The sequence below is a fragment of the Centroberyx affinis genome, unplaced genomic scaffold (assembly GCF_046629955.1).
Source record: "Centroberyx affinis isolate AG114_WGS23_722 - 3 ecotype Tasmania unplaced genomic scaffold, CSIRO-AGI_Caff_v1 ptg001103l_1, whole genome shotgun sequence".
NCBI classification, from domain to species: domain Eukaryota; kingdom Metazoa; phylum Chordata; class Actinopteri; order Beryciformes; family Berycidae; genus Centroberyx; species Centroberyx affinis.
This window is the reverse complement of record NW_027279646.1, coordinates 118,069-130,080: the sequence shown is the minus strand read 5'-3', so window position 1 is coordinate 130,080 and position 12,012 is coordinate 118,069. Positions and strand designations below refer to the sequence as shown.

The window sequence follows — 12,012 nt, the reverse complement described above, 5'->3', positions numbered from 1 at the left end:
AAGGATGTGCTGGGAACGCCTGGCGGAAGACTGTTTGGACGATAGCATATCAAGGCACAGCTGTGGTCTGGAGAGTGACAGTATGGTGGTGACATTAGGGTGGCGTTGCTGTGTTTGCAGATAATGTTGTCCTTTTGGCTTCATTGAACTCTGATCTCTGATGTGCACTGGCGCAATTAGCTGAATGTGACGCAGTTGGGATGGGGGGGAAAAGTTGGCCTCTCTCATCCAGGTGGGGAGTGAACAGCTGCCCCAAGTGAAGGAGTTCAGGTATCTTGAGGTCTTATTCACAAGGACGGGTGAAAGGGATCCTGAGATTGAATGCACCACCTGAAGTAATGCGGACATTGTATGGGATTGTGGTGGTAAAGATAGAGCTAAGCCACAAAGCAAAGCTCTCGATTTACGGGCAAATCTCCATGGTCACAGGCTTTTGGTGTCGAGAACAAATCACGTCTGGGTATGAACCCTCAAGGCCTACTACCACAACAGCAAAGAGGCCCTGTTATCCGCCGTAAATTGAGGAAAATGAGCAAGAATTACAACTATCTGCTGAGGAGAATGAGCAGACCGGGCCAGACTGTCCGTCAACTGTGTTATTCTAATGACACGAATAAGATCTACATACACAGGGGTTGTGACCCTAAAGGTCTGCTCTCTTTCACACCTGCAGGAGAAATGAACATCCTTGCTCAAAGGCTGATAGACTGACAGCAGGGCGAAGAATAATGGCAAGAGGGAGGGGAGGCACACCATTAAATCACCCGAGACTGTACTCAACATATGTGTAGAGGCTTAAGATTGAGTTGCGATCCCATTGAGCTTAACCACAGGGACAGCTATAGGTTGATTAGAGAGTTAGGGTTAGGAATACGCAGAAATAAGATCTATGACGCTTTTCCTAGACACAGAGGTTGATAGTGTAAGCTGAGAACAAGCAGTATAACAGGCTGTTGACAGTCTGGGGGAAAAGAGGTTAGTTGGAGGTCTAGAGTTCAACACAGATGACAGCCTTCGTTGTCAGTTTGGTTGGGTTCTCTAATGTACAAGCCTTAGCATTAGTGCTTAGGGAGTCTAGGGGTTTTACTATAATAATCACATATCTTAGACAACATTTAAACATGATAATGGGCAGACGGTGATCATGGTTATAAGCGGCTGAAATGAGGTTCTCTTTCAAACATTTGTTTGCAGTGTCTCAATATGGGGATGTTATCAGAGGACTGGGGTTACTGAGAAGGTAACCTAAAGTTTCTCCGCAGGGTGTCTGGTCTCACTCTCTGTGACAGGACGAGGAGCACAGTGACCCCAGAGGACCGCGGAGTAGATCTGCTGCTCCTCCCCATTAAGAGGACATGGATAAGTGGCAAGAAACAAGAAGCAGGTGTGTTAACTGAGCAACTTGTCTGGAAGACAACCATAAAGTTAGAGGATATTATTTGCTTTTGGTAGACTGCAAGGATATTATTTGCTTTTGGTAGACTGCAGAATATTTTCTTGTCTGGGATGTAAACAGGTTTGTGTTTGATTAACTTTTTGGAAGAGAGATATGAGTTAAGATATATGAATTTTGTTTTTTCTCTGGGCCGCAATTTATATTTGTCTGGGGGGAGCTTATAGCAGCTGAATGTTCGCTAAATTTACGTTCAGGTCGCCTCCTCTTTTCATGTTTTAGGGTAGGAGTTGGCAAGTCACCCATGGCGGCGCCCGTCTGCCTGTAAGACAGCGTTGAGGGCTTAAACACCCTATGAGCTTTCCATGGAGAGGACCAAACATCCTTATCTGTGCTCTTAACATATTATCGTCAGTGAGTGAATGCGATTATTTATTTAAAAGCATACTTGAGCTGATAAGTAAAAGCAAAACAAACGTTTCTTCTACGATTTTGTATTAACCGCTTGGTATAAGTGAAACTATTCAAATGTACACTACCAGTCAAAAGTTTTGACACACCACATTTTTCTTTATGTTTACTATTTTCCATATTTTAAAATAATAATAAAGACATCAAAACTGTGAAATAACACAAATGGAATTATGCAGTAACCAAAAGGGTTAAACAAATCAAAACGATCTTATATTTTAGATTTTTTTTTAAAGATTTTAAAGTAGCCACCCTTTGCCTTGATGTAAAGGCAAAAGAAATGCATACATAGGCATCAACTTCACTATTTATATTTGTCTAAGAAACACATTTCAAGCATTTAAACATAAGCCTTTAGATCAAAATGGCTTTAAGATAATGAATGAAAAACTGTGCATTCAGTGAGGTGTCTCTAAACTTTTGACTGGTAGAGCACATAAAACGAATTAAATTGGAATGAGAATCAAAATTAGAATAAAACAGGAACAAAAATCAAACTTGGTAGCAAGTCGTATCTCAATGTGCTGCTTGTTTTGAAGGATTATCTGGCTATAATTTTGACACCCAAGGAGGAGGGTCTTTCGTCGATGCTGTTACGTCATCTTCCTGAGACGTGTTTTTCTCTTCCTCGCAGGCACAGTGCAAGTAGCTAACAAGCTATACCTTATTTTCAAGGATGGCAACCTCTAAAAAGGGGAAGAAAGTTATAAATCAAGATGAACTTCGGCGTTTAATGAGAGAGAAACAAAGGCAAACAACCGACAAGAAGCGCATCGAGTCTCCGTTCGCCAAATACAACAGCCTCGGCCACCTCAGCTGTACTTTGTGCAATGTGCAGGTGAAGTCCGAGCTGCTGTGGCAGGCTCATGTTCTGGGAAAACAGCACAAAGAGAAGGTTTCCGAGCTGAAGGGGTCGAAGCAGACACCACAGATTCAGCCGCCGAAGAGGAAAGCGCCGGACCCCGAGGACAGAAACGTTAACGGGAAAAGGGCTAAACCCACGGCGGGTGCAGGCCAGTCCGTGTCAGCGCTGCCGGGGGATTTCTTCGCGAAACCCGGCGAGAAGGAGACCGCTCCTGCTCAGAAGTCTGCAGGGCTCAGTCTGTTAGCCGGAGTCTATGATGAGGATGATGATGATGATGATAAAGACGAGCAGGAAGGCACCGGTCATGCAGGAAGCACAAGTGTTCCTCCACAGAAAAGTGAAGCTGCACCAGCAGGACTACCGGCTGATTTCTTTGACAGCTCCATCCCGGCCGCATCCGCCATCTCTCATTCCGGCTCCATCCTCAAGGCAGATATACCAGAGAAAAGCGTGGAGAAGAAAGAAAACACAGCCGAGGCGCTACCGGAGGGCTTCTTCGACGATCCGGTGAGAGATGCCAAAGTGCGCAACGTCGATGCGCCCAAAGATCTGATGGACAAGGAGTGGGAAGAGTTTCAGAAGGAGATGCGGCAGGTGAACACCAAGTCAGAGGCCATCGTGGCTGAGGACGACGAGGAGGGCCGCCTTGAACGCCAAATTGACGAAATTGATGAACAGATTGAGTGTTACAGGAGGGTTGAAGTACTGAGGGATAAGCGGGACGTGGTGAAGAACAAGCCTCTGCAGACGATGATGCAGGACCATGAGGGGTCTGATGCAAGTATGGAGGAGGAAGAGGAGGAGGAAGAACTGCTTGATGTTTTGTCCCGTGACTGGAGGGCTAAAGGAGCACTTGCTTAAATTTCCCCCGAGCCTATACACTTGTTAAAATAAGCCATCAGTGACTGTTCAATTTCTTTTTCCAGAATGTTACTAAAGCAGGGCGTTGGAAATAAGGTTCTTTCTGTACAAGCTTGTCAGTAAGCCTCCATTTGTAAATAAGTTTGTTTAAAAAAAAAATCTTCATGACACTTGAACTTTTTGTATATTTCAGACTGTGGATTCATATAAACTTGTATCATTAGTAAAGCATTGGTAAGTGCCACTGGAAAACAAGTATTCATAGTTGAGCTTTTTGTGAACAAGCCTCGTTACTTAAATACCACACAGACGACAAATCAGCTTTTTACTGTATGTTTATTCATTGGTGCTCACGCAAAAAAAACACATTCATAAAATCCCCAACATAGCAGCGTGGAGCCAAAATGTATCTAGTAATATCCAAAGCTTGTTAAATTTAGAGCTCAAGTAACCATTGTCCTGCAAAACAAACAGTCAAATATGTTAAAACGATAAATTAGATATTTGTTCATGTTACATTATAAGCAACATGCAAAGCACAACAGAATAATTGTTTTAAAAATGTACAATGTTGAGATTAAGACCCTGGAAAGCAAATTTTTAACAACCTACCCTTCACAAGATCATTTATTTGTTGATTCCACGTTAAAATTATACAATTTTTTTTTACAGAGTACAACAATGTTGAGTATGACAAAACTTGTTTAGTAAATACATCATTCTAAGGCCCACAAAAAATGGACTAAGATGAAGATCAAGTAAAGAGTGATGGTCAGTGCTTCTCATACTACCTGTTACACATTGTGAGTTGGGTGTGCCTTCTGCCTCCTATGTTTTAGAATGACTAATGCAAATTTAATCAAGCACTACATTAAACCTGTAAGTAAATTTCTCTGTTATTGCTACATAAGCCTCATGAGAGTTACCACTTCAAAATGCTTTCTGAATGAGTCAAAAAGTGTTCAATAGCCCTTCAAATCTTACAGACTTGAAAACTGCAAAAACAAAGAACAGAAAACAACCACTAGAGATTAATGGATAGATGGATGCATAATCCAAATTAAAATTAAAATAGAGCAACTAATTGAGGAAGAGATAGAAAAGACAAGAAATACACACAAAAACACAATCAAGTGTGAGAATCATTAGGTTTAGCTTTTTTTAAATGAGCTTAGAAAACAGCATACAAAAGAAGTCCTTACACTTAGGCTCCGCAATGTACTTCAGTAAAGTTAGGAAACTGGCTAGAACACAAAACCACACGAAAAAATCTGTTTCTAGTAGTCATTTGTAAACATTATTTGTAAAAGTTTAACTTGGGTTCTGTAAATAAGGTTCAGGTGAGCTGGACCATGTGAGTGTGTGGTGATGGGGGGGGGGGGGGGGGGGGGGGGCATCTGCCACAGATAAACTGACAGTCTTACAGCCTTAACAGAAGCTAAATACACATTAAAATGTTACATCAAGATGAGGCAGGGATTGGTAAAAACAGAAAACACATGTGCAAGAAATAGCAAGTCTAGGTGTTTTAGACGAGTATGGAAAATATTCAAAATAATTCACAACACTCCTTTTCCATGATTTCTTTTATATAAACCGAGGGGTTTGCTAAAATAAGAAAACTGAAAATTCTGTTACTAAGTAATCATTTATGTGGATTATTTCTAAAAATGTAAGCTTGCGTTCTGTGGCTAAGGTTCAGGTGAGATGGGCCAGGAAGGTGAGTAGGGGGGCATGCCAGTGCCACTGTTCCACAATCAGTATGATAAATATTCAGCTCACAAAAGTGCAGCAATCACAGAAAGGGGTCGGGCACTCCAAACGCCAGACCCCGCTGGCTTTCAATACTGTTCACTGCTGTCAATCACAATGTGCTCACAACCCTACAGCAGCTCTCAGCTCTGTCAGTGAGTACCTCTGGTCCCCGTCTCTGTCGTAGCACTCCATGACGCGGCTGTGGGGAATCAATGTTCCAAAAAGTTCCCGCAGGTCTTGGTAGGTCATTCCGAGTGAATGATGTCCGAGGCCTGTGTGCTGGAAGACGTCCTCGAGATCTGGATGGAAAAACAAAAGACTTACTGTTAGGGATGGGACAATGTATCAGAAGTTAATATCACAATACAAAAAATATGACAATGCATATCAGACAGAAAAATGAATTGTGACATTATCTACATTTTATTCTGCTGTAGTAATCACAAATCAGATGGCTTGCCCATCACAATTTCACAAGATCTCCATCCAAATTATATTATTTACACTTGTACTATACTGTCATTACACTGTAATGACATTTTTACATTCTAGCAAGCCAATGCCATTGCTAGAAAGACTCGTGGCTCAGAAATAAACATAATTCTGCATAGTCATACTTTAACTGTGCAATTTTTAATTATTACATTGTATTGTGCTTGTATCAAATCGTGAACCCCATATAGCATATTGAATCGAATTGTGAGATACGCTTTTGGTCCCATCCCTAGTTATTAAAAATCATTTTAAAATTCACACTGGAGTTGTAAATTTGTAATGAATGTCAAGATGTAAAACTGAAGAGTAGTAGTGTGCACCTTTCAGAGAACTGACACCAGGCAGGGACACCGTCTTTGGGCATCCTCTCCGAGCGTTCCTCTTGGAGCGGTTTGGAGACAAGAACCGGGGACGCCTCGTTGTCTGCGGGTCTGTCAGCTGCGTCGACGTCTCTGTGGGGAACGCAGAAAAAGAAACATTAAAATGAAGTGCGAGCTAAAGAAAGAATGCATCACTGTAATAATCTGGTTCATTCTATACCGTACCGTGTGCAGCCTCAGGTGTTACTTTGGTTGAAATAGCTTCTTTCACTGGCTCGGTTGCTGGATTTCCATTGCTGGGCTGCAGCCCAGTTGCCTTGTAGTCCTTGAATTGTTAAAAGGTTGATTGTTAACCATGAAGAGGCAGGTGCTCATCAAGCAGACGGCATATGAAATGAAAAAATGCTGTAGGTGCACTTTTACTGTCTGGGCTGGGTGCAGCGCTGCAAAGCTTCAACTCTTTATACGCAGTATTAAGTGGTAAGCTTCATATTACTCACGCTCTGCTTTGTTGTTTGGTCAGAACCGCGCTCTAATGAGGACACTTTCTGAGAGAGATTGGAGACCGTAGAGAGGAGAATGTGGATCTGCTCGTCTGTCCACGAATGGTGCAGGTCCTCTGTCTTATTAGCCTCGTTCACAGCTTTTCTCAGGTCTGTTATGTCCTATGACGATAAAATAAATCCATGTAATACAGCCTGCAATAACTGTAACACTAGATGTCTATGTGATGGACATCCAATTTCATACAGAAGTGCGAATGGGAGAATTCAACAGCAAATAAAAGAGATACATGACCATATACAGTATGTGATCGTTTCAACATGGTGTCCTGGTTAGGCTGGTAGACAACAAATAGTTACATCACAAAAAGATTACTTTACTCATTCGTGTTACACTGTAATAAGCCAACTATAAAACACTTGCTGTTCCTTTATAGTTTGCGTGATATGGTTGGATATAACCACAAATTTAAGTTGAGTGTGTACTTTAAAATCCAAATTAATAAGACTATGGATTCCAGCCAGCAAACAATTTATCACTCTCCACATACTAAGCTCACTATATAACTTACTTAAAAGTGTGATGATGTCATGTGTGGAAGTTTCATTGTAGCTGCGGATTCTCTGTTCTAATCTCACATCCTATTTTACTTATAAAGAATAAAGTGGAGGAAAATGTCTCCAGCTGTCTCAGATATTTGACCTAGTTTTACTTAGCAAACTTAAACGCCTGAGCTCCCAAAATAGAGATTGGCACTTGTTTCATGTAATATGAATGAAAACCCGACACATGGATTCAAAACATGACAGGACCCTCTTAACCCTCTGACTCTTTAAATGTAAGCTTGACAAAAATTGCAGACACGCATGCACGCGTGGGTGCACAAATAAACAGATTAATTTGGCAGTGGTGAAACTCACTGGGGCTTTTTGTCTGGATCCGTGCCACAGTCAATCAACAAAAACATCTTGGGCTTATGCGAATAGATTTGTCTCAATTATTAGCAAGAAAAAAATATGTAAATGCACCACTATAGCCAGGTATTGAGAAATTACAGTATTAATTTAGGGCGTGATTCAGAGTTCAAAGCACCATGCACTGGCAGTTTTTTTTTTTTTTAGCACACCCCTCTCCACACATTCAAACACGAACGATAAATGTAGGGAAAAGCAGCCTCCAGCAATATTTGGACTGAGGGTAGAGGTCTAAACAAAAAAAGTCATGCTGTCAAACAAAACAGAGAGATAAGCAGACTCCAGCTTTGACTTGCGTCCATGAAAACATCAGCCTTGTGCATGTTAGCCTAAATCCTTGAAGGAGGCTTACACCGCTATCTGTTTTATAAACGAAAACATCTTCCAATTCTTCTGTGATATTCGTCAGCTGCCCTAAACAATGTATTGATATTTTAGCAGTGTAACATACAGATCAAAAAATAGTTCTGAGTAGTGCTGTAGGGTATAGTATTTGGGCAAACTGTGCTAGATCCCTAATGTGGGAAAACATTTTGTTCTCATTTAGTATTGTGCATCTTACTGCATATAAAATCTATCATTGCTCATGGAAAACAGGCATCTTGGGACTGGTTTATATGGCACTCACAAGCCTTTTGGCACAATGGTCACAATTACAGATTGATCCTGCAATGTAAATGGTCAAATGTCCATATTTTTCATCTTAATGTGTAGTAAGCTACAGTTATGTAACAAGACCAAACAAACAAACGTGTACAAGCAAAGGCACACACACAAAGATCTCAGTGCGAAAACATCAAATATACAAGACAAAGATGCATATTTGATGTTGTTTTGTGTTATCAAGCCAGTGCATATTCTGCCATTCCTCCACTAATGAGATGAAAAACTTACTAAAGAATTATTAATGGGAAAAATGCTGGCTTGTATTTACCTTTGTCTTTTTCAAGTCATCGGTATCTTTCTTCTGATTTTCAAGGGCCGCCTGCATAGTCTTCACATCATGTTGTACACTCGTTAGTGTGCTGCCAATTGTAGCGACACTCTAGAAAAGAAAAAAAATGTTGAGAGATCAGTCAGGCAGCACCTGTTATATTAAGTGAAAATAAAATATTAACAGATATGTGCCCCACATTTGTATCACACATAAATATCATCCCCAATAAAATATAATCCCCAGAACACACTGGTTAATTATTTGATTGATGTGATTTGTTTTATTCACATCAGGGTGTTTACCATAACCCTTTAATGGTGGTTAAAAAAGCATACAAGATGCACAACTTCAGTTAATAATTAGGCCAAATCTGAAGTCTGAAGTCTGTCTTTTGTCTTCGCCTTTACCTTTTGGAGCTCTTCAACTGTAGTGGGGAGGTTGATTAAATCTGCGGCTGATTTCAAGTTGGCCTTTAAATGGTTGACTGCAGAGTCCAGTAAACTGATCTAAAGGAGTAAAGTGTCACAAACCATTCAGTCACACCTGTAAGATTCAGTTACACTTCTAAGATACAATTACCAATCTATTTGACCACTTAGATTTCAGGTTTATTCGCATATGCTCTTGAAGAGTTTGATGTTTAAATGGTAAATGTTTTTTGGAACTTGATTAACCCTTCATGAAAAAGAATACAGATGTATTTTACTACTACTGCTGGGATCATCATTTCATTCCCCTGTATTATAATCCTGTGTTATTCATGAAAACAGTGATTCACAAATACAATGTATAAAACATGCATGTAAACAGCTTGACCTGAATAAGACCGTAACCAGAGTATGACCAGCGTGTGGATTGAGCGTCTAAATGTGTGGTTCAGGTTAGTTGAAATGGTGAAATACTGAAAAATGAGCTCTAGTTTGTTATGGTGGCTTCAAAAAACTGAAGCAGACAACAGCAGCTTACCTTTCTGTTCATTTCAGTCAGGTTAGACCAGAGTTTGCTCAACCCCTTGTCTCCACTTTCAATGTCGTCAAGCTTTTTCTGCTTGGTTTTCAGATCCTCGCTTAGTTTTGGTATTTCATGCGATGACACTTTCTGGCTGGATTCCACTGTTACAACATAACAATATGTCAACGACACTGTTACAGTCAATGGATTATAGGATTGCATGATTGCATAACTGGGACATAAAAATAAGTATCCAAAGGGTAGTCTGTTTTTATGACCATCATGTGAAAACTGCCTGTGTGTGTGTGTGTGTGTGTGTGTGTGTGTGTGTGTGTGTGTGTAGATGTGTGTGTGTGATTGTCTTACTGGTGTGCAGCTTTTCTTTCAGTGAGTCTAGATCCTCTTTCAATGCAATCTGCATCCATATGAGTCCAGCACAAGCCATGACACAGGCAGCCAGTATGATGAACAAGAACAGAGGGTAGCAGACATTGCAGCACTGTGTGTAACTCCTTCTGTAAGGAATAAGAAACATGGTTACGTTAGGCATCAATACTGCATAACCCTCATTCATTATTGATGGCAGATATTTTCAGAAGACGTCTCGGATGTCATGGCCATTACAAGGAATATTGATTAACGTTATATCGATCACTCACTTTCCAAATGGAGCTGCGTTGCTCATGTTGTTGAACTCATCGTCATCCGAACTTGACTCGGATTCTGAGTCCGGAGGCTCGGTTCGGAGGAGTCGGTGACCGGACCCCTTTTTGGTCTTCTTCCTTTTACTGTCCCCAAGTCCGATCAAAGCATTGAGCTCCTTCCTCTTCTTCATCTTTTTCTGAGGGGTCAGCGATCCCGCCGAGCCCGACTTAAACCCGACTAAATCCAATGTTTTGTCCAGTTTGGTGGATGTTTTTTGCAGGTAATCGCTCGTGCTAGGTTATCAACCACGCAACGTCCCTGCTGATAAACACATCTGACGCGCTAGTGGCGATCGCTTTCCCAGCAGTTTCTGTTCTTGGTTGCCTTGGTAGACCAGATGCGAACCTAATTAACAACTGCTTTTCATGCTTTTCAGAAAGGCAGGTTTGTACAACTTTTACAACCTAACATTAGCTACCGGGTAGCGTTAATTAGCAAGCAAGCGCGAGTCAACACGTACGTTAGCTAACTTAACTTACCTAGCGATAGCTAGCATCTGACACCGGGCCCAGCACCGAGCTAACGCTAGCTAACAGGCACTAGCTAACGTTACAGTAACATCACATCGACTCAACGAGGTTTAAAGTTAACTACCCCGACGACGTTCATAACGTAAATATTTTCAAAAGTCTTTAAAATAGATGGATATGTCTTCCCTAAACCCAAACTGTGTTGCACCGTCTCGCCAATGAGCTATCCTGCTACCTGATTGTTTTGGCAGGGCGTCCGAGTAAGCTCGCAGCTGATTGGTGGAGTGTGCAGCCTACATTTCCTCTGCTCGGAGGCGCAACACTGCCCCCGACACAAGATGAAACTTTAATGAACCCCGTGGGGAGTTTGCAGCGTTGCAGCAGTATAATCACCCAAAAATCAACAAATCAAGACTAGGATGTGGATAGGGATTGCAAAAACCACAAAGTAGGATGTAGATAGCAATACAATAGAGGGAGCTAAAGACGATGAGCAAAAGTGTTTGCAGTGCCAGTTCCAGAAAGATCATTTCACATGAATGTAAGTTAATTTTTTTTGGCTACATTCCATACCAAAGTAAGTAGGCTATGTAAGTCAGTGTGTAAACAATATGACTCCCTAGCCCTCAAACCACCCCAAGGCTATTTAGTCCATCCATACAGTAGTTGTCCACATTTGTTTCATTGAAACTACGTCTTTTCCCCTCTTAATGTTACATTTCATTTACATTCCCCCTTTTTGTATTGTACTTGTATTGCACATCCATTGCACATGTGGCAGTAAAAAGGCAGCACATTCTGCTGTTGGATTAGAATAGTCAGGGGAAGCGTCTAGGGTGAAGCTAATTTCAAGGTCCAGTAAAGAGTAATCCAGCAAAGCAGGTCATCTTTGCTATTAATATATTTTAGCTAATTTGTCTGTTCACAGTATTTAGCCTACTTTTCAAATGATTTCCTATCGTTGTTGCCAGAGCCATTGTTACATTTGTCATGTTGTCATATCTGCAGGTTAACCCACAAACTGCTCTGTCTTGTGGTTTGAGCACAATAACATTTTAATAATGTTCATCGGTGCACCACATTCGATAAAAAACATTGAACTTTTTGTGTCATTTAGCCGCTCCTGGCAGGGGTGTCGGCCAGAAATTCAGCTGACCTGTAGAGCTATTGGGCTGACCCAGCAAGACACACTGGCCGAGGAGAAGCAGGGTAGGTGCAGACTGGCCTTGGGCTCTTTATCATTTAAAATGGACTCCCACTGTCTTGCTCTTGGCTTTGCAAATCTGTCCCTTTATGTGCCTGACCCCCCAT

At 41.3% G+C, this 12,012-nt stretch overlaps 2 protein-coding genes across 3 annotated transcripts; one reads left to right on the top strand and one right to left on the bottom strand.

Moving 5' to 3' along the window:
- The first annotated feature begins 2,505 nt into the window (after positions 1–2,505).
- On the top strand, positions 2,506–4,975 carry znf830 (zinc finger protein 830). Its single transcript, XM_071523680.1, has one exon. The coding sequence runs from the start codon at positions 2,541–2,543 to the stop codon at positions 3,588–3,590; it is 1,050 nt and encodes a 349-aa protein (XP_071379781.1). The 5' UTR covers positions 2,506–2,540; the 3' UTR covers positions 3,591–4,975.
- Positions 4,971–10,943, bottom strand: efcab14 (EF-hand calcium binding domain 14). Of its 2 annotated transcripts, none has more exons than XM_071523678.1 (9): positions 10,186–10,943; positions 9,893–10,041; positions 9,542–9,687; positions 8,983–9,081; positions 8,573–8,683; positions 6,661–6,825; positions 6,386–6,485; positions 6,161–6,292; positions 4,971–5,644 (listed from the first exon to the last, which is right to left on the bottom strand). In XM_071523678.1, exons 1-9 carry the CDS (start codon positions 10,359–10,361, stop codon positions 5,466–5,468), a joined length of 1,257 nt encoding a protein of 418 aa, XP_071379779.1. In that variant the 5' UTR covers positions 10,362–10,943; the 3' UTR covers positions 4,971–5,465. The 2 variants fall into 2 exon arrangements, with proteins under 2 accessions (XP_071379779.1, XP_071379780.1); XM_071523679.1 differs by having other exon boundaries at positions 9,893–10,038.
- Between the last annotated feature and the right edge of the window lie 1,069 nt (positions 10,944–12,012).

What these genes read in the sequence shown, in the direction of transcription:
- znf830 (XM_071523680.1), top strand. Translation starts at nt 2,541, where the DNA reads ATGGCAACCTCTAAAAAGGGGAAGAAAGTTATAAATCAAGATGAACTT.
- efcab14 (XM_071523678.1), bottom strand. Translation starts at nt 10,361, where the DNA reads ATGAAGAAGAGGAAGGAGCTCAATGCTTTGATCGGACTTGGGGACAGT. An exon ending in GAAAGAAAAGCTGCACACCA is followed by an intron (nt 9,688 to 9,892) that starts GTAAGACAATCA and finishes ATGTTGTAACAG; the next exon opens with TGGAATCCAGCCAGAAAGTG. An exon ending in TGACTGAAATGAACAGAAAG is followed by an intron (nt 9,082 to 9,541) that starts GTAAGCTGCTGT and finishes TTACTCCTTTAG; the next exon opens with ATCAGTTTACTGGACTCTGC.